General features: G+C 38.2%; 1 protein-coding gene and 1 pseudogene across 1 annotated transcript; one reads left to right on the forward strand and one right to left on the reverse strand.

Annotated features, from left to right (window-relative positions):
* Positions 1–25: 25 nt before the first annotated feature.
* On the reverse strand, positions 26–27925 carry LOC118638693 (cytochrome b5 type B). Its single transcript, XM_036274799.1, has 5 exons — positions 27739–27925; positions 14531–14659; positions 13984–14013; positions 4482–4510; positions 26–570 (listed from the first exon to the last, which is right to left on the reverse strand). Exons 1-5 carry the CDS (start codon positions 27898–27900, stop codon positions 477–479), a joined length of 444 nt encoding a protein of 147 aa, XP_036130692.1. The 5' UTR covers positions 27901–27925; the 3' UTR covers positions 26–476.
* Positions 14759–17703, forward strand: LOC118638757 (annotated as a pseudogene).
* Positions 27926–27958: the final 33 nt, after the last annotated feature.

The following is a 27958-nucleotide window of genomic DNA, read 5'->3' on the forward strand; positions in this document are numbered from 1 at the left end:
TCTCCAGACACAGGCCAATGCTCCAACTGCTAAGCCAAACTGGCCAGGGCAGAATTTTAAAATAATATTTACTTAAAAGAAAAATGGAAAAAGAAAAGCTTCAAAAACCAGAGTATGCTGCTGTGTTAAGAATGTCTAATGTGCATTCAAAGTATTGGAAAGCAGGCATTTTTACCAAAGGGCAATGTTACTAGGGCATATGGATTGCAGTCATTAACAGAAAATTTTGTAATATGAAGGTGCTTGTGAAAACTAGGGAAGACAGGAAACACTGGCAAGGACATCGAACAATGAGCAGGTTCTGAGAAAGGACATTGTCCTCAGGTCTGAGGTGGATGCGCAGCCAACCGTCTAGGCTCCAAGCGGGAAGAACACAACTGGAAGGATTTGAGAACAGGGCACTGCTGCAGCCTCCAAACAAGTCTGTAGTTTTCACTCCCAAGTGGATAGGCTTTCCAGGCTTCAACAAGGCCTCCTCAGGAGGATTTGCTTTCCGACATGTAGTAGGAACGGTACAGGAAACCTAAGAGAATAGCGCCTATGATGGGGAAAATCCAACATGACCAGCAACTAGAAGTTGGAGGGAAAAAGCAATAAAGTCATGAATGTTTTATACCAAATGTTCACCATCTTCCAACAATCACATTTTAATATTTTTTAAATTTACTTTGGGAATTTTAACTGCTTTTATCACACAGTAGTTGGAGAAGAACAAATATTTGGACTGGAGTAACAATATTAAATGATAATTTTAAAAAGATTAAAAATAATGTCTAGTATCCTACAAAAAAAGATAAAAAAGATATATGTACACACCTTCATACGTTTTTTTTTTACAAAGTCATATAATGGTTCTTTCTGGGTTATGAGATTACAGCTAGTTCTTCATGTTTTGTTTTTCACATATTCTACAATGAACATTTTTAAACAGAAAAAAACCACTATTTTATATATAATTATAAATTTAGAAGAATTAACAACATCTAATACAACTATTGGCAATAACGGCCTCACATGTATTTTTACATTTTAATCCTCACAACAATACAAAATAGATTCTACTATTATTCTCATTTTTTACATAAGAATACAAGCTTTGCACCCAAAATCACAAAGTGAAGTCAGTCAAGCAGGCTGATTCCAAATCCATCCTTGTAATCTCTAGTTAAGTTTGGACACTAATAAGTATGAACACACACACACACAGAACATGTTAATAGTTCTAATAAAGCTAGATAAATGGCAGTTGGTTTAAAAACTCCTATAAGAGATTTTCCTTAGGAGTTTCAGAATAGTCATCATTCACCTTAAAATAATTCTTCTAATAGAGCTCAATAGCACTGCTAGATTGAAGGTGTAAATTACATGATCCAAATGACCTGGCTGCCCGTCTACTTATGACATATGCAGTTTTGGTATTAAAGTTTTGAAGCCAATAAAACCAGCTTAGGCTCAATAATAAAAATGATTCTCTTTGCCTAAACATGCCTAGCACTTTGTACATTTAAATACGGCAAAAGCTCACATTAGAACTACTGATTTTCAATTACAGGTGAATCTAACTTGATTGATTTATGCTACTCTGGCATAACATGGTAAGTGGGGGAAAGGTGTGTTCGTTGTTACTTGCCTCTGGATAGGCACTGCACATGAACATGAGTTTAGATTTACTTCCAGTTTAAAGGATTAGCTAGTAGTTCGATAATGGTGTAATTTAGAGACTATGCTAGCCCGTATTTGCTCTGAATATTTCTCCCTTTGTAAGTCTGTCATCCTTTGGTTGTCAGGGTACTTGTGGTCCTTTTGTTTTTAGAGGTTTGCTATTCCACAGTCACTGTATAAATATAAAAACTTGTCTGCACTTCTAACAGGTTCACCATGTGTCCTAATGAGTAAAAGGGATTTTGTTATACCGGCCAAGGGAAAGCTCCTTTAGAAACTCAGCTGCACTGCAGTGCAGATTCAACTCATTAGCTACTCTTTGCGATATGGTTATACATTTTTAATTCTTTCAGTGCTGGAATGAGGCCCGTTCATCTTTGCATTTTTAACTGCACCTATTACAACAAACAACTACAGTTGATTTCTACTAGGAATAGTGGTACTTGTGGCAACCATTTCTAGAGTACTCAGTAAATGTTTACCTTTAGACCCATAGTTGGTGAAACAAAATTTCCCTAACATTTCTACCAAATGGCAGAGGAAGGTTTGTTTTTTTGTTGTGTTAATTTTTTTTTTAGAGAGAGAGGAAGGGAGAGGGAGATAGAGATAGAAACATAGATCGGCTCCTGGAGATCCAGCCTCCTGGAGATCCAGCCTGCAACCCAGGCATGTGCCCTGACTAGGAATCAAACCGGTGACTTCTTGGTGCATGGGATGACACTCAATCCACTGAGCCACACTGGCTGGGCAGGTTTTTTGTTTCTTAACATGTGTTGCTTAATCATGATATTTCATTATTTCTTGGAACTCATTTTTTGAAAAGTAAAATAAAAAGAATACTATTACTCAAAAAAAAAAAAAAGTATGGCAAAAGCTGCTCTGGGCCATGGCCGGTTTGGCTTAGCAGTTAGAGTGTCGGCCCACAGCCTAATGAGTCTCGGGTTCGATTCCGGTCAAGGGCATGTACCTTGGTTGCAGTTTGACCCTGGCCCTGGTCAGAGTTGTGTGGGAGGCAACCAGTTGATGTGTCTCTCTCACATTGATGTTTCTCTCTCTCTCCTTCTCTCTTCCTCTCTCTCCTTCCCTCCCACTCTATCTGAAGATAAATGGAAAAATATCCTCGGGTGAGGATTTAAAAAAAAACCAAGCTGCTCTGGGCCAAGTTTAGTTTAGCAGTCAGGTAGCTTTGTTTAAAAAAAAAAAAAAATGTTTTTTAAAGCAAGATTGTTGAGAAAATAATGAAGAGAAATTCCTCAGTACAAAAGACCGAAGATGGTTGACCACCAATCCTCACATAATCCTTGGTAATACTTAACTGCCACTGAGACTAGAACCAGAAAAAATGCATTTATACTGCACCAAGGAGATTTAGATTCAACAATAACTTCCTGGCAATAACACAGAACTCTCTTCTTGGCAATTCATTCAGGTTATTGCATGTAGTTGTGATTCATTTATTTTTATCGCTTTGTAGCATTTCACTGTATGAATATACCAGAATTAATTCATTCACTTTGATAATGAATGGTCATTTGGGTTATTTCCCATATTTTAAGTTCTTGAATAATGCTGTTATGAATATTCCTGTATGTGTTTCCTGGTATACTTGTGTACACAATTTCTTGAGCACAACCCTAGAAATGGAATCACTGGGTCAAAAGTTATTGTCAAATTTAAAAGATAATGCCAAATTGTTTTCCAAAGTGATTGTGCCCATTTATATTCCCTAAGAGGGCCTAAGGATCTTGGAGATCTACTTACTAAACAACTCTGATTTCTAAAATTTAAAATTTTTGCCCATCTGGTAAGTGTGAAATATACCCAATTATTTTAATGAGCACCTCTCTGATGACAAACAAAATTAAAACTTTCTTTCATATGCTTATATTTGTCTTTCCTCTTCTGTAAGGTGCTTAAGTCTTTTCCTCGTATTCTAAAATTTTTTAAATGATTTGTAGGAATTCTTTATGTATTCTACATAATAGTTCTTATTCAGTTTTATCTGTAGCATAAGTCTATTGCAAGTTTATGGCTTATATTTTCAATTGTTTATTAAGCCTAAGTCCTTAATATTAAGGAAGCTGATTTACTGTTTCCTTTCAGTTAGCACTTTTCTAATACTCTGTCCACCACCTCAAATAAAAAAGACATGATACTTTTATGAGGAGAAAAGATACATTTTCTCCCTTTCTCTGAAATGCTTTAAGTGGGAACCTCAGAAAGATAAAACAGATAGCTCTATATAATCTCTATAAAAGTTTTTTACAAGCCAAGGATTCACAGTCATGTCAAGTAGAAGCACTTAAGGAATGGCAAATTTATATTTTTCAGAGCTATATTACTGATATTACTGCAAAGTAAGTAAGCTTTTGAGAAAACCCAAATTCCTGAATATGACTGCAATACATAATTTTTTGCTTCTATTAAATGAATAATAGTACCTACCTTACAGAGTGATTGTGAGAATTAAATGACATTAAGTTTTAAGAGGCAGTTGCATGGCTGAGCTGAGCTGCAGAGACTGGGCTTGAGTCAATAGCAGTTACTTGTCCACACATACCAGCCTCTTACTGAGTGTGATTCCAATTTGATTTAAAAATTACTCAAGGCATGAACTTTCCAGATTACTCAAAATGATTAAAACTGTAAAAATTAATTTTGCTAATGCTAAGGAACTTCTGAATTTTCAATAATTTTGGCCAAAAATGAATTAGCTGTCAAACTGTACTCTTAAGTTACACCATACATGTAGATTTATGGAAGAACCTCTTGCCAGACATTATGTTGAGCATAATGAAGTGCATTAAGGAGATACTAACCTTTTGCATGTGTTATTTTTCAAAGGATCCTGAAGAAGATGCATATTCAAAAATGACAAACAAAAAGAAAGAAGATTAACACAGAGTATAAACATCTCCTTGAACAACTATATAAATTCTGTAGCTAATAACAGAACTTCATCTTTCATGCAGTTTGATGTCTACAAATCTATATGTGATGGGAGTACCAGGGATTCTATTTCTGATAATATACTGGTATTCCCTAGTGAAGAACCATTAATGAAAGCATAAAGAAATGACCTAAACATTTTTTTAGGTATAAAAAAATGCTACTGATACAAACTATATTGAAATGGACCAATTTGCAGTCACAGTGATATGCCTGGTTCAGCAGGGCTTGCCACTGGCAGTAGCTAAGCTCACATATTCTGAAAATATATTTTAAAATAAAGTCTTGTCTTATAATATATAGATTAACTATATAAAATGCTCGTCTAGAACATGGAGATGATTGTTTTGTGGCTTACAGAAATGAACTGGCTTACTCTCTGAAATCGTAATAATTATGATCAGAGACCTTAGGGCTTATTTCACAATGAAAAGAGGAAGAATGGAGTTTAAAAAAATACCGAAATAACCTTAAAAACAAAATTTTGGCAATAAAAAGAAATGAAGTACTAATATGTGCTACAGTACAGATGAACCTTGAAAACATGCTAAGTGAAAGAAGCCAGATACAAAGACCACATATTATATAAGTCCATTTGTATGAAATGTTCAAAATAAACAAATTTAGAGGCAGAAAGCAGATCACTGGTTCCTAGGACTCCAGGGAAGAAGAGTTGGAGAAAAACTGAAAATGACTGCTAATGGTTTCAAGTTTCTTTTTGGAATGATGAAAATGTTCCAAAATAGACCGTGATTATGGTTCCATACCTAAAGCTGTTACTAAACTTTTAAAATTCAATTTAAGTAAATATCAAATGAAGTTATTGCTTCTATTAATTAACTGTATAGTACAAAAGACCTGCTAACTTACTGCCAGAGAACAATAACCCAGTAGTATAGGTTACTGCTGCCCAAAATATCATCTTTGCCAATATGTAGAAATACTCCAAGATGTGAACGCAGAATATTAACTCCTTTTAACCATCATTTCAGTAATCTCTTAGAAATTTCAAAAACCCTACATACTGGCCAAATACTTTAGAGCAGACCATGAAATGAATTTTAATTTCATATATGCAAAACACTGTCATGCAAATGAACACATGCCCAAAACCTGAAAGAAATTAGCCTATAGGCAAGTAAAACTTCTAATAAAAAATTTTACATAAACCACATTAACATACTATTACACTTCATTGAGATCTTAATGATTACTGTTATCTGGGTCATATCTACTAGAATAGCACAACTTGGGCTAATTAAACATGCTGCAGGTCCATCTTTGACAAATATATAAATGTCTAACAGATTTGGAAGGTGGTAGCAGTGATGGTGTGTGCATCAAATTAATTTATAATGTTGACTTTTAAAATATTCCACTATAGTAGCCAAGGAATAATTGAATTCCATCAAGAAAATGTCCATGGTCTTTTATGCTTTATCCACATATATACCAATGATTTATAAAACATAAAATGTGAAGTTACTATTTATTTTACTGGGATGATTTGAAAAGTTTACATGACAGCACTATGGAGTAATATATGGGTTATGATGTTTAATCTGCATCACATTAAAAGCCACATATATTATATATAGTTCATATAAATGGATTCTCTAGATTTCAAAGCTTTTAGCCTCTTTTATAACCAAAAGCCCTGGATATGTGCTAATTAGAGTGAGCCTTAGACAACATAGTGAATAAAACGAGAGAAGAAAGAGCGAAAGAGAGAGACTACAGAGAACCAAACCATAAAATGCTAAAATTGAAAACGTTTCTAATAAGCAAAATATAAAAATAAAAATATTAAAAAATATATATTTTTTAACTACATACTTCAATGCCTGTTCTAAGATCAATCCATCCCTAGCGTCAAAAACAGCAAGTGCCCTAACATTGGAGGAAAGAGAAGAAAGGGAACATATCTTCTCTTTAAAACACTAACAGCCCGCCCTGGCCAGTGTGGCTCAGTGGTTAGAGTGTCAGCCTGCGGACCAAGGAGTCCTGGGTTTGATTCTAGCACATACCTTGGTTGCAGTCTGTCTCTGTGAGGGAGGCAACTAGTCGATGTGTCCCTCTCATGTCGATGTTTTTCTCTTTCTCGCTCCCTCCCTCCCACTGTGTCTGAAGATAAATGTAAAAATATCCTTGGTTGAGGATTAAAAAATAAATATATAAAATATATTTTTTTTTAAAAAGACACTAACAGCCCAGTAAATGCCAAACTACAGTGACTCCACTTTTAATCAACTATAATGAAAGAGTTACTTAAGACACTACTCTTAGTAGCCAAGTACCTCAGCCAAGTTTGGAAAGAAGCCAAATAAGTTATTTTTGAATTTACAAAACTAAAAAGAAAAAGGTTCTATTAACACAAAACCTTCCTTCACTCCCACCCTTCTGCCTTCTCAATACAGTTTCCCAATTCTAATTTCCACTCCAAAGCTCTGTGCTGAATCTAATGGATATTTAACTAAAATTCCTAGTTTATGATTGACTTTAACTTATCCCTTTGAGTGTTCAGGCATATCTGGCTGGTTATGTTCTTGCCCACATTTTAATTTACATGCAAGATTTTTGGTCAAGAAAACAGTGACTGCTCCCGATCTCTGGCATAAAAAGTAGTAACTGCAGTACTATTCATGATTTTAGTTACAAGAGAGCAGATCAAATCCAGAGTTCTAGCAGAAGCCTTACCAAGTACTTGATATGCATGTTTCTTTATTCTCCAAGGAGTTTGGAATACACCTCCAAACAACAAACTGCTTTAAGTCTACTCTGATTTTAGTTTAAAATGCACAGAATACTGACTGTTTAACTATACTGGTTCCTAAAGTTCAAGGCTCATTAAGGCTTTAATTCCCTCATAAAATAAACATACATATTAATATATATATAAAAACCAAACCAAATCTGAACTTTGCAAAATAAAAGGAAATATTTCATAATATCTGAGTAACCTTTTTATAAAGCTGCTCATAACTAAAATTATGTCTAAGATCGTCAAGCTCAATACTAAATTAACCTCCTCACTTATAAAATTGAAGGCTCAGACCAGATGAACTTGAATTCTTCAATGAACTCAACACAGTTTTCTGATCCATGGGCATTTTAGCAAAACCTACAAAAGCAGCTTTCTGAGGTTAGAAGAGAAGGAAACACCATTCCCCCGTGTCTAAGAAGACTGAAGGAACACTACTACACGTAGATTTTTCTATCTTACACCAGGTATACAAAGGTGTGTTCTTCTAGATACTCTTCCAAGAGGCACCATTAAGTTCTGATTCTCTTTGATACTGTTAAAAGAATAATAAACAAATGTCATAATTGACAAATATATGAGAAGGAACTTGGGGGTCAGTAGAGATGGTTTCACTATGGAGCCCTGTTAGAAGAACATAAGCTTAAAAATGGTGTGCTCAGTCACTGGGACATAAACGTAGGAAACAATATGCCATAATTATGATTATAATGCATTAAAATAAACAAAAAGGGCATTATAAGTGTCCCTTCAGCCTAAATAGTTTATATTTAGACTTTAACAGTTTAAATAAAAAAGAAATATATTATAAGGTGTATAAGGAACTTATGTTTTAATTCCTCAATTGGGTGTTTGCTATTCCGAGAGGATTCTAAGTATTTAAAATTAGAAGTGGATTTTAAGCCACAGGACACCTTCAGCAAATTTAATGAGTATCTGGGTGGTCTGGTAGTTTTTATAGCTTTTTATTTAGAACTTGTTGGTATCTATGTGGCCAGTACTTATGAAAAACAAGTCAGGAACTTTTGGCTTCAAACCCTACTAGAGAGGATATCCCCCCTATAGTACAATGGACTTTGGCATGAGCTATCACTCTATGCATTTTAGTATTAGGTTCATCTTACAATCTAAATAGTTTAAGTACTGAAAGTACATGATTTCAACATTTTATAGTCCCAATGATGACACAGCCATGTGGTATAAATCTTAAGGACAGCCTTCTCATGAAGGCTCCAATGTACTAAAATTTCTTTCTGGATGAGAATACTGTTTAACAATTACTGTCTTGCAAAGCATATTTCTCTAGAGTCAGCCCAGTCACAGAAAAAAATATTTCCTTGTGGATAAGGGCAAAATTCAAGGATGAAAAACATCCTCTAAAACAAATGTCTACACAACTCTCACAAGAACTTATTGTGATACAATATATAAGACATTCACTGAAGAAAAAAATTAAAACACCCATAGAATGATTCCTACAGGGGCCTAAGAAATAAAAAAATTTGTTGTAACATTGGAGGGCTGATTTAAAATGGATGTTACCTTGTCTTCTGACACCTTGTTTTGCAAAACTATATATAATTTCTAAATAGAACATTACAAGGAGAAGACATTAATCCTTGAGATCCCTCAGCAAAGAGTATTTTGTCTTTCAACAACGACTTTGCCATTACATTCTACGCTTTATTTCAAAAAATTATGTTACAAAATACAAATGTTAGACAAAAACAGGAAACAAAGTAACCTGACAAAATTCTGTGGTAAATGGCAATTACTACTCATCTAAAGGGCATCTACCTCTCCATTCCAAACTTTAATAAGGTTGTAAGTATGATAGGAATATTAAAGAAAAGGCAATTTTTAGTATAATGCAACCAACTAACTCCATTATATGAACAATGTATTCTTTTTGGTTATCTCTCCCATATGAGAAGGTAAACTGAATGTTATGTATGGATAATATGCTATATATGTACAATTGAAAACTGTATTATAACAAAAGTAAGTAGCATCTGGGAGAAAAAAATGTATCTGACTTTAAATGCAATGTATGGATTGTTTCTAATATTATGTGAAATCTACTAGATCTCAAAAGTTAAACTTAAGTTAAAAAATGAATTTTAAAAATGTTTAAGCCTTTATAGAGACAACCTTAGTTTGTTGTTTTTCTTTTTAATGTTTTTGATTTTTTTTTTAGAAAGAAAAGGAGGGATAGAAACATCGATGTGAGAGAGAAACATCAATCAGCTGCCTCCTGCTCACCTCCTACTGGGGATTGAGCCCAAAACCCGGGCACATACCCTGACCAGGATTCGAACCAGGGACCTCCTGGTGCATAGGTCAATGCTCAACCCCTGAGCCACACCAGCCAGGCCAGATCTGTTTTCTAAGCTTTTCAGTTTTAGTATTGTCAGGGCCTTAAACCTCAGGCATTCTCAATCTCAAAAGAAAACAATGGTGACCATTAATTATTTACCTGTGTCATACATAGCAAAGGCATTATGAAAGGTAATTTCAAAAAAACTGGGGAAAGGTTCCTGATTCATTCACTGGAATGGCAATGTTTGGGTGTTTTGTTGTTGTTGTCTTTTATTATTAGGGAGAGGGGAGAAATTTCAGGCAGGGAAGAGATATGAAGCTGAGGGAGAAGTGGAGAAATAAAGGAAGGGAAAAGAAGGAGAAGGAAAATGAAAACTGTCCCATAAGGCAGGCTTAAAAAAAAATCACTTATTCATAGAGGTTCAGAAACCCTTAACCAAAAGAAGGTATTAATAAAATTAACATTACATCCAATTCTTCAAGGTGAATATTTAAACTAGAACAGAAAAAATTTTTAAAGAGACACCTACATCCTAGACACAGAAGTACCTATTTAAAACCTCTGTAAGAAATAAATCTGAGGGACCAAGAATTTCTTCCTGGACCTGAAATCTAGTTAAACTGCAGCCCCATGACAACCTATGTAGGTGGTCTTGAAATTTTTCCAAAAGGCTTTGCTTGCCTGATCTGCCTGAGTATAACAGCGCGGCTGGAAACACTCAAGTGCCAGACTCTCTACTTAATGGAGACTGTCCTTTGGGTACAACATTCACGAGGAAAACAGATACTTGAAAACACTGCCTTTAATCATTGTTTAACTCAGGCAGGAGCCAAACTATATTTGGAGACTTCTAAATTATTACGGAATTAGGTGAGCTGAAAGGGTTTCTTTTTCTGTATTTATTACAAAAAGTCAAAGGCTCAACAGTTTTAATTTAACTGAGACATCTCTAATAATTCTTGGCCTATAGAAAGCAGATAGTGCTTTTCCAAAAGAGAATGGAAGATCCCTGTTTCCAAATGAAAGATCAACATACCATTCAGCAAAAAGTCTGATGCTTGGCTACCTGGGTTAATTTATTATTATTTTTTTTATCCTCACCTGAGGACATTTTCCCATTTTTTGTTCAGATAGAGTGGGTGGGTGGGGGGGGGGAGAGAGAGAGAGAGAAAGAAACATCGACGTGAAAGGGATACATCTAGTGGCTGCCACCCACACAACCCAACCAGGGCCGGGAACAAACTGCAACCTAGGTATGTGCCCTTAACAGAAACCGAACCCGGGTCTCTCTGAACCGCAGGCCAACGCTCTAACTGCTGAGCAAAACCAGCCAGGGCTACCTGGGTTACTTTATTTATTTATTTATTTTTATCCTCACCCAAGGACATTTTTCCATTTTTTTGTACAGATAGAGTGGGAGGGAGAGAGAGAGGAAGACAGAGAGAGAAACATCGACGTGAAAGGGACACATCGAGTGGCTGCCACCCGCACGACCAACCAGGGCCAGGGACAAACTGCAACTGAGGTACATGCCCTTAGCGGGAACCGAACCCGGGTCTCTCCAGACCGCAGGCCGATGCTCTAACCGCTGAGCAAAACTGGCCAGGGCTTTTTAAAAAAATTTTTTTTTTTATCCTACCTGGGTTACTTTAAATGCAAATTCCCAAGTCCTACCTCCAGAGATGATGAATCAGTAATAATGGAAGCTCAGCAAATACACATTTCAGAAAACATGCCAAAGGATTCCAACAGAGGTGGCACAAGGAGCAGAATTTGAAAATCACCACTCTCCATTCCTAGGAATGGTCTTAACTACATACTGTACTACCAAAGAAGAAAACAACAACAGACTTCTACACATTATAATTCCCAATATATATATATTTTTTATCCTTACCTGAGGACATTTTTTGATATTTTGTTCAGATAGAGTGGGAGGGGGAGAGAGAGAGAGAAACATCGATGTGAAAGGGACACATCGAGTAGCTGCCACCCGCACAACCCACCAGGGCAGGGGACAAACTTCAACTGAGGAACGTGCCCTTAGCAGGAACTGAACCCAGGTCTCTCGGGACCGCAGACCGACGCTCTAACCACTGAGCAAAACCAGCCAGGGCCCAAAATATTTTTTATTGTGTTTTTTTTAATTGATTGATTTTAGAGAGGAAGCAAGGGGGAGAGAAAGAGAGAGAGAGAGAGAAACATCAATTTGTTGCTCTACTTATTTTTGCATTCATTGGTTGATTCTTATATGTGCACTAACCGGGGATAGAACCTACAACCTTGGCATATTGATGCTCTAACCAACTGAGCTACCAGGCCAGGGCCTCTATTGTTTTCATATAAAGGGTGCTCTCATGGTTGCTATGCAGAAGTGAATTATGGCTCCCAGATACAAGGTGCATCTCTTATACAAATGGGACTATCCCTTGAATCAAATGTTGACCTCTGAGAGCAATGTTTTCTGGACATGTTCAATAAACAAGACCAGACTAAGTTGAAATTTTCTCTCTCTCATTTTTTTTTTTTTTAAATAACCAAGGATTTTTTTTTCTTTATTGATTTGAGAGGGAGAGGAAAGGAGGAGATGGAAACATCAATGAGAGAGAACATCAATAGGCCGCCTCCTGCATGCCTCCCACTAGGGATTTGGCCCACATCCTGGGCATGTGCCCTGACCGGGAACTGAACTGGCGACCTCTTGGTGCATGGGTCGATGCTGAGCCACACTGGCCGGGCTACTATCCATTCTTGAATCCTCGTTTGTGTAATTAAAAGAATATTTGGCCCTGGCCCGTGGCTCAGTTGGTTAGAGCATTGTTCCATATGAAAGGTTGTGCGTTTGGTTCTTGGTCAGGGCACATACCCAGGTTGCAGGTTCCATCAATGCTCAGGGCACATGTGGGAGGCAACCGACAGATTGATATTTTTCTCTTTCTCCCTTCCTCTCTCTAAAATCAATAAAAACATATCCTTGGGTGAGGATTAAAAGAGAGCGAGCGAGATGCCCTGACCAGTTTGGCTCAGCGGTTAGAGCGTTGGCCTGTGGACCTGAGACCTGGGTTTGGTTCCCGCTAAGGGCATGTACCTTGGTTGAGGTTTGTCCCCAGCCCTGGTTGGGGTTGTGTGAGTGGCAGCCACTCGATGTGTCTCTGTCATATCGATGTTCTCTCTCATCAATGTTTCTCTCTCTCCCTCTCCCTTCCTCTCTCTCTAGAAATCAATAAAGAAAAGAAAAAAAAAGAATGGATAGTATATGTGTTAGGAGGGGTGGACAAACCAACCAACAGTGCTCACAAAGCATTTAAAGAACCATTTCATCCCCCTTCATAAACAATTCAACAGTTCAGAGTAGTAGAGTGTAGTAAGACTAAGAGTTAATTTACACACTCTGGACCGCAGGGCAACAGATGGCAGACACTGTCAAGCAACCTCGCGTTGAAAGAATTCTTGTGTCTAGGCCAACTGTAATTGTTGTGCCAAATGTGTTCAATAATTCCAGCTCAATGAGGAAAGGGAAGAAGCTAGAAGGAGGAAAAGGGGAAGGAGCATCACTTCCATGATATACTAGGCAGCTATTAAACTGTTGTCCCTTTAAATCAGAGGGTAGTGTAATAGTTATTTGATGGACAGAAATCAAGGAAAACTGAGGGAATAAAGGAAAACTGAGATGAACCACTCAGCTTGTAGGAAGCATAAAAAGGCTTTCATATTTTCTTCCTGGTACATTATGCAGTGCATATTAAGGTTTCAAATGTTTAATCATTTTTTTTGCTGTATCACTGAGTAAATGGAAAGGGTTAGGTCCATTTGTGCCTACATGATAAAAGGATTAAATTTGGGAAATAGGAAAAGAAAGGCCTGTTCTATTCAGTTACTTTAGTCTACAACTTCTAAGACTTCTGAGAGAAAAATAAACTTTCCAATTCTTTTTCCAATACAGAAGCAATTATTATCACCTGTACTATTTAATGTAAGAATAATAAATACCTTTCTACAACTGAACCCATAAACTAATTTCTTTCAAAACCATATAGGGCATGGCTTTAGGGTTTCAATTTTTTTTAAAAAAAGTAAACAGAAACATGAACAAATATTTCCTACTGTTCAAGACTCAGCTATTCTTTTTTCCTGAGGTGGTACTGTGTCCAAATTCCTGAAAAATCGGATTTTTGCTTGGGGAAAAAGTAAACACTTCTCTTGTTAAGATGATTTTTAAAAAAGCAATTCTACATGAGTAAATAGAAATAGAAACACTTGAAACACATAAGAGAAACAAATGACTTCTTACCTTGTTACCACTTTCAGGTTTAAGGTCATTCTGTTTAAAAATAGAAACAAATAATATGTTAAGATATATCCAAATGAATGCTCCCTAGGTGCTTGTTTCTAACCTTGGAACACAAGACTACATTCTGATAGAAATTAATTTCCTGAGAGACATCAGGATCTGCAGAAGGGTATTTTCCCCTCACTCCATACCCGACTTTGAGCATAAGGTCTCTTGTTAGAATGGTATGGTTTAAAAAGTCCACAGTTACCACTTCAGAAAGGAATTTGCAACAGTAACCAAACCACTATTTTAAGTGGAGATGCTGTTAACTGCATTACAAAAATCAACCAATCAATTAACAAAAAATATCCAAAATCAGTTTCCTTAGCTTTCCAGAGATACTACATGGCTGTTTTACAAACAAGATGCTATATCGTAGCACAATAAGGCCAGCTGATTTTGGAGAAAATTTAGCCTGATGGCTGGGTGGAATGAATTCCCATTGCTCTGTGGCCGTTCGGGAGCTTTCCTCTCCATAGGCACTCCTAGCTCAGTTGGTTCTTACCGGATGCACATCACCAATATAGTACTGCTTTAGCATTTCTCTGGCATCAGAGGAGTGGCCTACATCTTCAAAGCTTTCACTCGCATCTGCACCAGCTTGTTCCAGCAAAACCTCTTCTCCACCAGGATGCTACGAGGGAAAGATATTTACTGAACAGAGGGCTCTCTGCAAAGCAAACCAACAGAAGTCACTTTCCCCTCCCACTCTTCTCTCCCGTTAATAGGAGTAATGGAACCATTCAACAATGTATGCTACCTGATAGGATGCAATGGGAAGAACACAACAAAACTTCTGTGATATTTTTGCCAAAAATGCACAATATGGGTATACTTGTGAGGAAACCTAGGACAATAACCAATTGATAGTCTAACAAAATGACAGACCTTTGATCTCCAAATATATCAAGGTCATGAAAGCTAAGGAAAGACTGAATAACTGTTCCAGACTGAAGGAGCTAGAGAGACAAAACAAGTGGGAACATATAGCTATAGAAACTCGAAAGGAGACTGGGCAACGAATACATAAAATCCTTTATTCTATTTCTTGCAACTTTTCTGTAAGTTTGAAATGGTTTCAAAACAAAAGGTAAATAAATAAATAAGTAGTACCTACATAACTACCTCTATACCTAGGAAGTAGATTCTATCAATAACTTACAAGGTATATCACTACCCAGGACAAATTAAGAAATTTAGATACCTTTGTTTCTTTATTTCTAAAATGAAAATAATGAGTACCTATCTAAATTACTATTGTATTAAATTTGATAAGCATATGAAATACTTGGTACTCAAGAAGAGAGGTGCAGTTTGTATACAGTCACGGTTCATCAGTTCCAGACTCTACTGTGATCAATGAATTTCCGCAAAGTAGGATTCTTTATTTATATACACTCGTCCCTCGCCACTTCGTGCTTCGACTTTCACAGCTTCACCCTCTCGCGGTTTTTTTTAAGTATAGTATAGTGTTTGAAAAAACCACGACAGAGTGAAGCCGCGAAAGTCGAAGTGCGAAGTGGTGAGGGATGACTGTAATATGCTATCATCTGTGATTTTATTTTATTTTATTTTTAATCCTCACCCCAGGATTTTTTTTTTTCCTTTTATTCTTCAGATAGAGTGGGAGGGGGAGAGAGAAACATCGACATGAGAGAGACACTTCAACTGGCTGCCTTCCACATGACCCTGACCAAGGCTGGGGGCGGCAACTGAGGTGCCCTTGACTGGAATCAAACCCGAGACACTGGTCCTTGGGCCAACACTCTAACCACTGAGCAAAACAGCCAGGGCAGTCATCTGTGGTTTTAAAAAGCAGATAAATATATATGTGTGTATATGCATAAAATCTCCCTGGAAACTGATAAAAACGTGGTAGATGGGAAACAGGGTGGGAGAAAGACTGTAAACTACACATCCTTTTGAAATTGTTTTACCAAGTATTATCTACTCAGAAAATAAGTAATCTTTAAGTTACATTCGCCACAACCCCTGACCTAAATACGCATAAACATTTACTTACAACTAGCAAATTTAAAATTTCGATTATTTGACATATCTAAATTTGTATGTTTGAACTATCCAGTAATACTTCTAAGTAGTTCCTTTTTTTTTAAATCCTCACCCGAGGACATTTTTCTCATTTTTTTGTTCAGACAGAGCAGGAGGGAGAGAGAGGAAGAGAGAGAGAAGGTGAAAGGGACACATCGAGTGGCTGTCACCCACATGACCCAACCAGGGCCGGGGACAAACTGCAACTGAGGTACACTTAGTGGGAACCGAACCCTGGTCTCTCTGGACTGCAGGCCAACGCTCTAACCACTGAGCAAAACTGGCCAGGGCTGTATGTATGTTTTAGTCTATTTTTTTTTTTTCACTGAGGCAAGGAGGTCATAGTAGTCTCAAAAAAAAACCCTACATTTAAAACCCCTACACTCCAAAATGTGGTCTTAATATAGATGGTTTGGAACATGCAAAGATTTCAAGGAAACTTTGGTTTCTGTTTTAGAATTCTAAACTTCAGATGCACTTGTTTGCGATGAAAATGGCATTCCAGCTTGAGGAAGTGCACTAGGCTCGAGCCCAGGCCTATCCTGGGCCAAGATAATGCCCAGGCTGAGGGGTAGAAGGCCCTGAGAAGAAAAGAAGCCCAGCTCACCAGGGAGAAGAAGCCCTAGGGCCCTGGCCTAGCTGGCTCTCAGTGAGAATTGTGGGCGGGAGCTGCTCCTCTACTCCAGCATCGGTCTCTGGGTGGTCCTGTCCATCTTTATGATCACCTTTGTGGGAATGATCCACCACTATGTGTTCATACTGCTGCTGAGAGACAAGAAGCTCACCCAGAAGCAGGTATCTAACAGTTAAGTCCTGATTAGAAGTACAAGCAGGTAAAATGGAAATTATATTCCCAACCAGTACTTCTTCACATGAAAATTACTTCAACAACCCAGGGTAGGTTTTTCAAAAAATTAAAAATAAAGGAGAAATAGCACCTCCCTCTTCTATGAGTGATCCCATTATGCCCACTGACATAATGAAAGGGAATTAACAAATGTCCTCCCCATGATTCTCATTGGTGCATGGATCAACATGACACTCTCAAGCTTTGTCACAACCAAAGTTGTATTTCCAATGACCCTATTTTTTTAAATATGTTTTTTATTGATTTTTAGAGAGGATGGGAGAGGGAGAGAAACACTGACCAGCTGCCTCCTGCACACCCTATACTGGGGATCAAGCCCGCAACCCGGGCATGTGTCCTGACAAGACCTCTTGGTGCACAGGACGATGCTCAACCAACTGAGCCACACCAGTCAGGGCATCCACTGACCCTGTTTTAAGCTTATACTTAGAGCAAGGAACCAAACTACTCACATTAACCCCATCCTGGTAATTCTGCTGTGTATTTGGACATTTACTCTCTCTGATTCTGGGCCAAGATGCCAATGGCCAATCAGAAAAGATGCAAAAGCAATGACTGGAGCAGCCATGATGCCTACAGACACCACCAAAGCTTTCAAGACAAAGTGATAAATTATGGAGCTAATGGATCACCAGTGGGCACTCAATTATGTCAAAGAGAAGCTCATGGTCAAAGACCTCCACTTCAAAAGAATGTTCAAAAAGGAATTACAGATCTCTATTTTTTTTTTTTTTTTTGTAAGACCAAGCAGGGAGTAGCTCTGCTGGGAACTTGTAATTTTTGTTGGAGCTTGAGCCTCTCAAAACAACAACAAAAAAGAATGCATGAGCCGGTGGGCATGCAGCAAGGATCCTTCTTATCTGAGCCTGACTCCCCTTTATGTTTGAAACGAGAGGAAATGAGGATTGTGTGCTGGGTGGCATATAGGGAAAGGGCTATTCTTTTAATGCTTTAACATTTCTTTACGGTGAGTGTAGAAATGAAAGGCAGAGAAAGAGGAGAACTCAAGTTAATGGTAATCTATAAAAACTTGGCAAAAATGCAATCTTTGGAAGAAACATGTTCAATTATAACTAATGACCATGTGCAATCAGCCCGAGTTCTAACTGCAGTAAACTCGTTTTCTTGGAATGCAAACCCCCCGTAAAATGTATGTAGCTGGTATTTGTATAAGTTCCTCTACAAAAGTAATTTTCATTAATGAAAATTTACTTGTTTTTTTGTTTTGTTTTGTTTTGTTCAGTTAGAGTGAGAGGGAGAGAGAGACAGAGAGAGAAACATCGACATGAAAGGGACACATCAAGTGGCTGCCACCCGCACGACCAGCCAGGGCCGGGGACAAACTGCAACCGAGGTACATGCCCTTAGCGGGAACCGAACCCGGGTCTCTCAGGACCGCAGGCCGACGCTCTAACCGCTGAGCCAAACCGGCCAGGGCTCATTAATGAAAATTTAGCAACTATGGGTGAGCAAAACAAATCTCCCTGTATTGTTCATTTTGAGACTACAGAATGACATGAACAAATGTGTCAAAATTTTATTCAAATAAACTATTTCTCAGAGTGACTACTCAGGGACAGGGCAGACTCTGCAAACCTTCTATATCTCTTAATACTGTCCAGGGAAAATTGGTGACCCTGATATACTACTGGGTTCTCAAGTACTTTCAAGATGACTGAAGATGGCTTAAACAATGAGAGGTTCTTGATATGGAGTTCAGAATATATCAAATACACTGAGCCCGGCTGGTGTGGCTCAGTGGTTGAGCATCGACCAATATACCAAGAGGTCGCCAGTTCGAATACCAGTCAGGGCACATGCCCAGGTTGTGGGCCCAGTTCCCAGTGAGGGGCATGCAGGAGGCAGCCAGTCGATGTTCTCTTTCATCGATATTTCTATCTCCCTCTCCCTTCCTCTCTCTCTAAAATCAATAAAAGCAAAAAAACAATTTTTTTTAATACACTGAAAAAAAAATCAATGGTTCTATACTGTATATGGCCACTCAATTGAACTAAAGACCTAGTTATTCTGGATAAGAGAGTTTATGTATCATTATAACAAGGGAGAAAGGGCAATTGATGGTAGATATATAGATAAGGGTTGCCCAGAAGTAATTCTGTCTGGATTAAATAAATGTTCCAGGGAAGTGGCAGGGTGCCATTTCTGTGCAAGAGGTAGATGTAATTTGCATATTGAGAACCATAATAAAAAACAAATGACTCTAGACTCTACAAATTAAACCATCTCTTTTTTGTTTTTTATCCTCACCCGAGAACATTTTTCCATTTTTTTTGTTCAGATACATTGGAAGGGAGAGAGAGGAAGAGAGAGAGAAACATCGACGTGAAAGGGACACATCGAGTGGCTGCCACTCGCATGACCAACCAGGGCCGGGGACAAACTGCAACCGAGGTACACGCCCTTAGCGGGAACCGAACCCGGGTCTCTCTGGACCGCAGGCCGATTCTCTAACCGCTGGGCCAAACCGGCCAGGGCTAAACCATCTCTTTAAAAGACAAAGCAAATGTAAAAAGTAAAACTGGGACATAAGAATAAGATCTATGGATTTTTTAAAAAAGATTATATCAATGTCAATATCCTTGTTGTGATATTGTACTAATTTTGCAAAATATCACCACTGGGGAAAACAGGTAAAAAGTACAATGGCTGGCCCTGGCCGGTTTGGCTCAGCTGTTAGAGCATCGGCCTGCGGTCCAGAGAGACTCGGCTTCGGTTCCCGCTAGGGGCGCATGACTCGGTTGTAGTTTGTCCCCAGCCCTGGTTGGGTTGTGCGGGAGAGAGTCACTCGATGTGTCCCTTTCACTTTGATGATTCTCTCTCTCCCTCCCATTCTATCTGAACAAAAGGATGGAAAAATGTCCTTGGGCGAGGGAAAAAAAAAAAGGACAATGGATTTCTCTATTATTTCTTACAACTGATGTGAATCTACAATTACCTTAATAAATTTTGAATTAAAAAAAAAAAAATCAAAGGAATTTCTAAGTATATACCCAAGAGAAATGTGTACAGATATATGTACTTATACACACATGCGCACGCGGGCACACACAAACACACACACAAATGATCATAGCAACATTATTCATTATGACCCTAAACTTGAAATAACCCAATGTCTATAAGCAGAGTATGAATAAATTGAGAGGCAATGAGGAGTTAGTGTTTAATGGGTACAGAGTTCCAGTTTGGGAAGATGAAAAGTTCTGGAGATGGATGGTGGTGATGGTCGCACAACAATGTAAAGGTACTTGTTGTAATGCCACTGAACTATACACAAAAATGGTTAAAACAGTAAAATTTATGTTATTTATATTTTACAAAAAAAGACTTTAAACAAACACATTATGCTAAGTGAAAAAAAGCCAGACACAAAAAGACAAATATTGTATGATTCCGCTTAAATGAGTTACCTAGAATAGACAAATTCATAAACACACGAAGTAGATCAGAGGTTATCAGGGGGTTTGGGGAAAACAAGGAAGGGGGAGTTATTACTTAGTAGATACAGACTCTTCTGTTTGGGATGATGAAGTTTCAGAACTAGATAGTGGTGTTGATTATACAACATTGTGAATGTAATTAATGCCACTGAATTGTACAGTTAACAGTAGTTAAATGGCAAATTTTACATTATAAATATAAAAGAATAAAGCTAGGTTTACATGCCTATAATGAGTATAAGCTAAAAATGTGCTTTTGTCTGAATCACAGTAAAACAAAACAAATAAGACCGAAGGAATTTGGGGTTATCCTCAGTAATCTAGATTGGTTGCCTATACTATTCAAATCTACTAGACAATAATAAATTCCTCCTTATTTTTAATAAATAAACCTAATATAAGGCAGAACATATTTCCCATTTTTCTCTAGGACCTGCTTTGCTTTTAATGAATATAATTCATTATGAATTTGCAAAAAATATGCTTTTGACCTGAATAGCGTTTGTTTTGAGACCAATGGATCTTGCCTCAGTTTATATAATGTAAGCTATTATACAATACTACAAATAAAAAATGTTCCAAATAAATGATATTGCAACAAAGACCATAACCTGTCAGAAAAGATGAAACAATGACTGTGATTAATTCATTGCTATCTCAGCCAAGCAATAATCAAGTGAAATACTTAACAAACACAAAGGAAATTGTGTAATATCCTCTTGTGAAGGATTCTAGTTAGTTAAACTGTCCAAAGAATATGTGATATGGAGCAGGGGAAGCATTTTGGCATTTTCCTTTTCATTTACTGTACTAAGTATTACTGAAAAGAGGACCGAAAACTTATGTTTTAATATAGAAAAGAAAGAGGACAGATTACTAACAGAAAATAACACTTCATTATTAATTCTACAGAAAGGATAGGGGATAGATGGACAGAAAAGAGGAGAAGGTGAAGAATGACAAACAGTTGCTGAAAAAAAATCTCGTTGGAAAAAAATTCTCTGTGGGTGGAAATGCCATACTGATGTAATAAAAATGTGACAACAGGAATAAACTAAAGACCACCTGACTCGGAAAATGCAATCTAGAAACATTAAGTAAGATTACGGAGGCTGCAAAATTAGGCCAGGTGACGACGAAAAGAAGGACCTTTGGCCAGATTAGCAGAATACCTCATCAAAATAAGATATAGAGGTTAAAATTTTGGAGAGGACAAAAACCACTTCCTAAAAAAGTCTGACAGGGCAGAGAAAGATGATAAACCTTGGTGGGGAACAGGAAGAAATGGTGCAGGTTCATAGGTATTTGCCTTTGGATTAGAAAGTCTAGTTAGGGGTGTCACCTACACAAAGTCACCACTGCCCAAGGTCTGAAGTTCACATCTGCAAGTCCAAACATAACTTGACACCTTTAACCCCACCAGATCAGGTCCCTCTGCTATAGATTTTCATAATTCTTTTTTTTTTGTACAGATAGAGTTGGAGGGAGGGAGAGAAAGGGAGAGAGAGAGAGAAACATCGACGTGAAGGGACACATCGAGTGGCTGCCACCCGCACGACCAACCAGGGCCGGGGACAAACTTACAACCGAAGTACACGCCTTTAGCGGGAACCGAACCCGGGTCTCTCCGGACGTCAGGTTGACGCCTCTAACCACTGAGCCAAACTGGCCAGGGCGATTTTCATAATTCTTTACACACCATCATGGTATTTATTTATCACAATTACAATTATTGATTTAATGTCTTTCTTCCCCCACTAGACTCCATAAAAACAGAGACCACAGTTGTCTTATTAATGGCTGTACTCCAGAATGTAGAGTGGCACCTGAAACACAGTGAGATCAAGGGAGCACTCTGCCCACTTTCCCTCCCTCCTTCCCTCTCTCCCTCTCTGGTACATGTTCATCCATGTCCACATACAAAATTAATAAATAAGTAAAACTCAACTTGTTGATCAGGGCTTCTCACCTGGACAGTGCTGGAGGTTAAATTTCACCTCATCTTATTCCTAGCCTTCCCTAGGACTGACCACTTGGGCCTGCTCAAGGAAAGACAGCATTCTTTCTACAGGTTTGCTAGTTTCACACAATAGGTAAAAGTGCACTTTCTTCTGACCAGCCTTGGAGAAATCCAGTAAGAATTGTTATTAGTCAAACTCTGAAGCTTTCAGGAGTTATTCTAGGGTTGCATCAAAAAGAACCTGCATTTTCAGTCTTACTGAAGGCAAGCCCATGTTCTACCTTGCACAACAACTACTTGTGCACAGACCTCATCCTCCCTGCAAGTCCAAGGCAGCTAATTCACCTTTAAATCTTCACAGCATCTGCTACTTAGTAAGCACTCAAAAGATGCTGCAAGAAAACATAGTGTATTATTAATAAAAAATAACCACTAATGCCCTGGCCGGTTTGGTTCAGTGGTTAGAGCGTCGACCTGTGGTCCAGAGACCTGGGTTCGGTTCCCGCTAAGGGCGTGTACCTTGGTTGCAGTTTGTCCCCAGCCCTGGTTGGTCGTGCGGGTGGCAGCCACTCAATGTGTCCCTTTCACATTGATGTTTCTCTTTCTCTCTCTCTGTTTCTTTCTCTCCCTCCCACTCTATCTGAACAAAAAATGCAAAAATGTCCTCGGGTGAGGATAAAAATAAATAAATAACCACTAACACTTACTGAGCTCTTTATACCAAGTACCATGATAAGTCTTTATATGCATTATCTAAATTAACTGTCCCAAAACAACCCTGTGGACTAGGTACTATTATCTCCCTTTTACAGAGGGGAGAGGCATTCATAGAGCTTATTTGCCCAAGGTCACACAACTATTAAGTGGTAAAGTAGGAAAATGAACCAGACATAAACCCCAAAGTCAGCAACCAGCCTTTAGAATTCTATTTCATATATACATTCGCCAAAATTTTCTTCGAAAGACACTTTTGAAAATGGAAAAGACAAAATACAGACTGGGATAATATATTCACAATACATATTCTGAAAGGACTTATATCTAGAATATATAAAGAACACTTTCAATTCAATAAGAAAACAAACAACACAATTAAAAAATGGGCAAGAGTGGACACCTTACAAGAAGACATACAAATGGTCATTCAGCCCTTAACATCATTAGTCATCAGTGAAATGCAATTAAAACCATAATTATATGCCAGTAAACACCCACCGGCATCACCAGAATGACTAAAAGTAAAATGACAAATACCACGTGTTAATTATGATGTGGAGAAACTGGAAAATTCATAAATTGCTGGTGTGAGTGTAAAATTATGTAGCCATTTTGGGGAAAGACCTGATAGTTGCTTAAAAAGTTAAAAAACAAAACAAAAAGCAACCAAAACATATGACCCAGCAATCTCACTTTAGATATTTACCCAAGAGGAATGAAAACATGTCCACACAAAGATTTGTACATGAAAGTTCATAGCAGCTTTATTCAGAATTGCCAAAAAAATGGAAACGACCCAAATGTCAATCAACAGGTCAATAAACAAACTTTAGAATATCATACAATGAAATAAAAAGCAATAAGTAGAAACAAATTGCTGATACATAGAAAAAACACAAATGAATCTCACAGATCTATTAAACAAAAGACACTAGACACAAAAGAGTGCATAGTTTTCTAGTATTTGAAGTCAAATCAATGGTTATATGAGGGCAAAGATTGTAGAAATGTTCTATGCATTGACTGTGATGGTGATTACACAGGCAAGATTTCTGTCAAAACTCAGTGAACTTTACATATAAAATCTGTACATTTTATTGTACATACATTGGCTCTCAATAGAGTTCACTTGGGGGGCAGAAAAACCTACATAACAAAATATTACTAACAACCTAAATGTTTATCAATAGGAGACTGCTTAAATAAATTATGATCCATACAACAAGTTCTATGAAGAATCAGAAGTATTCCAGGTATCGATGTGGAAAGATTCCTGATATGTACAGTTAAGTACACAAGCAAGGCACAGACCAGTGTGTACAGTGTGTACCACCTTCTGTGTAAAAAAAAAGAAAAGAAAGAAGTAGGAGGGGTTATGTTCACTTGTGCTTACACATGCAAAACAAAACCCTGGAAGGATATACAAACAATAGTTCTAGAAAAAAGATACCTGTTCTAATCTCCCTACATCACATTCCCAATCCTTCCAAATTATATTTAAAATGTGAAAGAAGTTGGCTGTAAAACAGACCTAACTCCTTAAGTCTTCCCCATCTCATCTAATAGAAACCTTATTCTTCCAGACCTTTAGGCCAAAATCTTTGGTGTCATCCTTGATTCTTTTTTTCTCTCACTCCTTAAATCCAATGCATTATTATTACTTTTAAAATATGTTTGTATTGATTTTTTTGGAGAGAGAAACATGGATCAGCTGCCACCTGCACACCCCCTACTGGGGATCGAGCCTGCAACCTAGGCTTGAACCAGGGAATCGAACCAGGACCTCCCAGGCCATGGGACGATGCTCAATCAACCGAGCCACACTGGCCGAGCTCCAATGTGTTATTAAATCCTACTGGGTCTATCATCACAACACATCCAAAATCTGACACATCTCACCACCCTGGACCATCTCTTGCCCAGCCTCCTTACTAAACTGGGCTCCTCAATCCCACCCTTGTCCTCCTTCAGTCTCTTTTCAACAGTATAGTCAGAGTGATACTATTAAACCATTAAGTCACATCATGTCACTCCTCTACTCCACTGTGGATTCCCTCCTCAAAACAAGTCAAAATCCTTTCTAAAACCTGCAAAGTTTGTTTTAGAATTTGATCTGCTAACCCCTGACCATGATGACCTCATCTATTCTATCCAGCCACTATGACCTTCCACACTGTTACTCAAACACACCACACATATTCTTACCACAAGGCCTTTGAACTTGCTCTCTGCCAGGAATGCTCCTCCTGCAGATATCCACATGGCTAGCTCTTTTAACTTCTCCTGGCCTTTACTCAAGTCATCTTACTAAAGCCATCTCTGGCCAGCATACCTAAAATTTCAACCATCATCCTCATCCCCTCATCCCAATACACACCCATAGCCCTCTTCTCTGCTTTATTTTTCTTCTTAGCACTTCTTATCTAACATGGCATGTATTTGAGTTATTTACTCTGATTATTGTCCACTTCCCACAGATTTTAATCTCCACTAGGGCATGTGTTTAATTATCCACTGCTGTATCTTCAGCACCTAGAACAGTATCTGACACATAGCACACACTTGATAAATATGTGAATGAGTAAGTGAATGAATGAATAGGCTTGGGATGAACAAGAAAACAGGGGTAGAGACTACAGAACAGGTAAGTAAAATGGCTAACTGCAGGTAAAGATCTGCAGCTCAAGTTTTAAGGGAAGCCTTGGCATACTTGTGATGTCTCTGGCTCCACCAGCGTGTAGTAAACCAGGTTAGCAACTACTACTGTAGACTGAATTAATGTCCCCTACAAGAATTCAGTATTCCTCAGGAATAGAGTATTCCTGAGAAATTTGGGAAAAATAAAACCACAAATGAAAAACATTGTTACCTACCCATTATGAAGTATGCTTTAACATGCTGCCAACCCACAAGTGAAACGTATTAGAAGGCGTACACCAAAGGACATAGCTAAGGCTAGAATTTTGAAATAATACCAGGCAGACAAGAGAAATCTAAATCTGAAGAAATCCATGTAGACATGATCTATCTAAACCAGACTTTGCCACCAATCACCTGTATGACCAAAATCTTTCTGAACCTGTTTCTTGTACCCGTTTTAAAAAAAAGGATCACTACTATCCAAGGCACTCTCAACTAGTTATTTTGAGGATGAAATAATGGGAAAGTACTTTTAAAAGCATAAAATGCATATACCATACAAATGCAAGGAGTTAATAAACTTTATGATGTTAACTTATTGACCACTAGGAAGATTTATTAAAACAACATCCTGCCTTGGCCAGTTTGCCTCAGCGGTTAGAGCATCAGCCCTCAGAACAAAGGGTCGCAGGTTCGATTCCCAGTCAAGGGCACGTACCTGGGTTACAGGTTGGATTCTTGGCCCTGGTTGTGGCACATTTGGGAGGCAACCAATCTATGTGTCTCTCCCCCTACCCCCAATCCTTTTACCCTATCTAAAAATCAATGAAAAAATATCCTCGGGTGAGGGTTAACAAAACAACGTGCTTCTGGGGAAATTATACGTTTTTAAAGTTTTTATGAATCAGGATGTAGAGATTTTCCCCCTAGGCCCCAAATTAATAGAAAAAAATTTTTTACTATGTATTTGCTTCAGAGAAAGAACTATTAGAAAGGAACTTTTTTCTCAATTGCAATCAAGTTATATTATGCAAGAATTTCCAAGGAGTTAATCAAAAGATTATTAATTACTCAAAATAAAATGGTATACACCAATATATAATATATAATAAATACTTATAAAAAACATGTCAAAGCTTCAGGGAGTGGGGATAGGGAGAATGGCTGCTACAAATGAGCAAGAGGGAACTTGTTGGAGTGGCGGAAATGCGTAACTGAGATTGTGATCACGTGGGTGAATATATTGTCAAAACTCATCAAACTGTACGTTAAGTGGGCACACTTCATTGAATGCAAATTACACCTCAATAAAGTTAGTTTAAACAAATTAAATGCCTCTCCTGTTCCCTTAAATTGAGAAGAAAAAAAAATCACTCAGTTGTACCCTGGTCTCAAAGAGAACTTGAGTAATATCTAACAGAACAACTTGAAGATTTAAAAGAATAACAGAACCTGAGTCAATGGCCAAAAAAGGTCAAGTGTTGACCCTCTGGCCTCAAGAACTCAAATTAGAAAAAAATAAACACAACATACTGGAGGAGGGAATGAATCTCAGCTTTTTATCAAGAAAAGGAAAAACAAAAATGGTATCACTTCAGAAGGCAGACTGGAAACAGCAGAGGTTTGGAGCTTTTCAAAACCAGGTTCAAGTGGCTCTCGGATGTTAAGTGTGTAACCTGGAGAGTTCTCAGTCTGCGACTCGGTGGTCCTATCCGTAAAATGGGGATCCTAATGACTTAGAAGTTAGCCTAGCACAGAGTAAGTGCTCGATACATGATAAGTAATGCACGATATTACTTAAGGCACCAGAATTTAGTGCCGGCTGGAAATGCATGCATATATAATCCCTCCACGCCGCCCCGTTGCCCTCTAGGAGTGTTGCGGCTCCTTTCGTTCGCGTTCTCGCCCTCAGATAGATGTCATTTCCCTTCTACACACAGCCCCAGCAGCCTTTCCGGGCCTGACCACCCCTCGGCCCAGCAGCTTCAAGGGGCCGCCCACCTCCCGAGCCCCACCTCGTTAAGGAAGCGGGTGATATCGTAGATTCGTCCGTGGATCACGAGCCACATCTCCTTCAAGGTGTTGCGCTTCGCTACCTCCTCCAAACGGTAATAGGTGACGGGGGTTTCCACCCCTTGCCCTTTCCCATCGCTGCTGCTTGCTTCCACAGTCGCCATTAGGCCTGAAATGCCTCTTCTGCACTGCTACCCGATCCTCGCTTACTAACTTCCTTGG

Source organism: Molossus molossus, unplaced genomic scaffold (genome assembly GCF_014108415.1).
Source record: "Molossus molossus isolate mMolMol1 unplaced genomic scaffold, mMolMol1.p scaffold_m16_p_21, whole genome shotgun sequence".
NCBI lineage: Eukaryota > Metazoa > Chordata > Mammalia > Chiroptera > Molossidae > Molossus > Molossus molossus.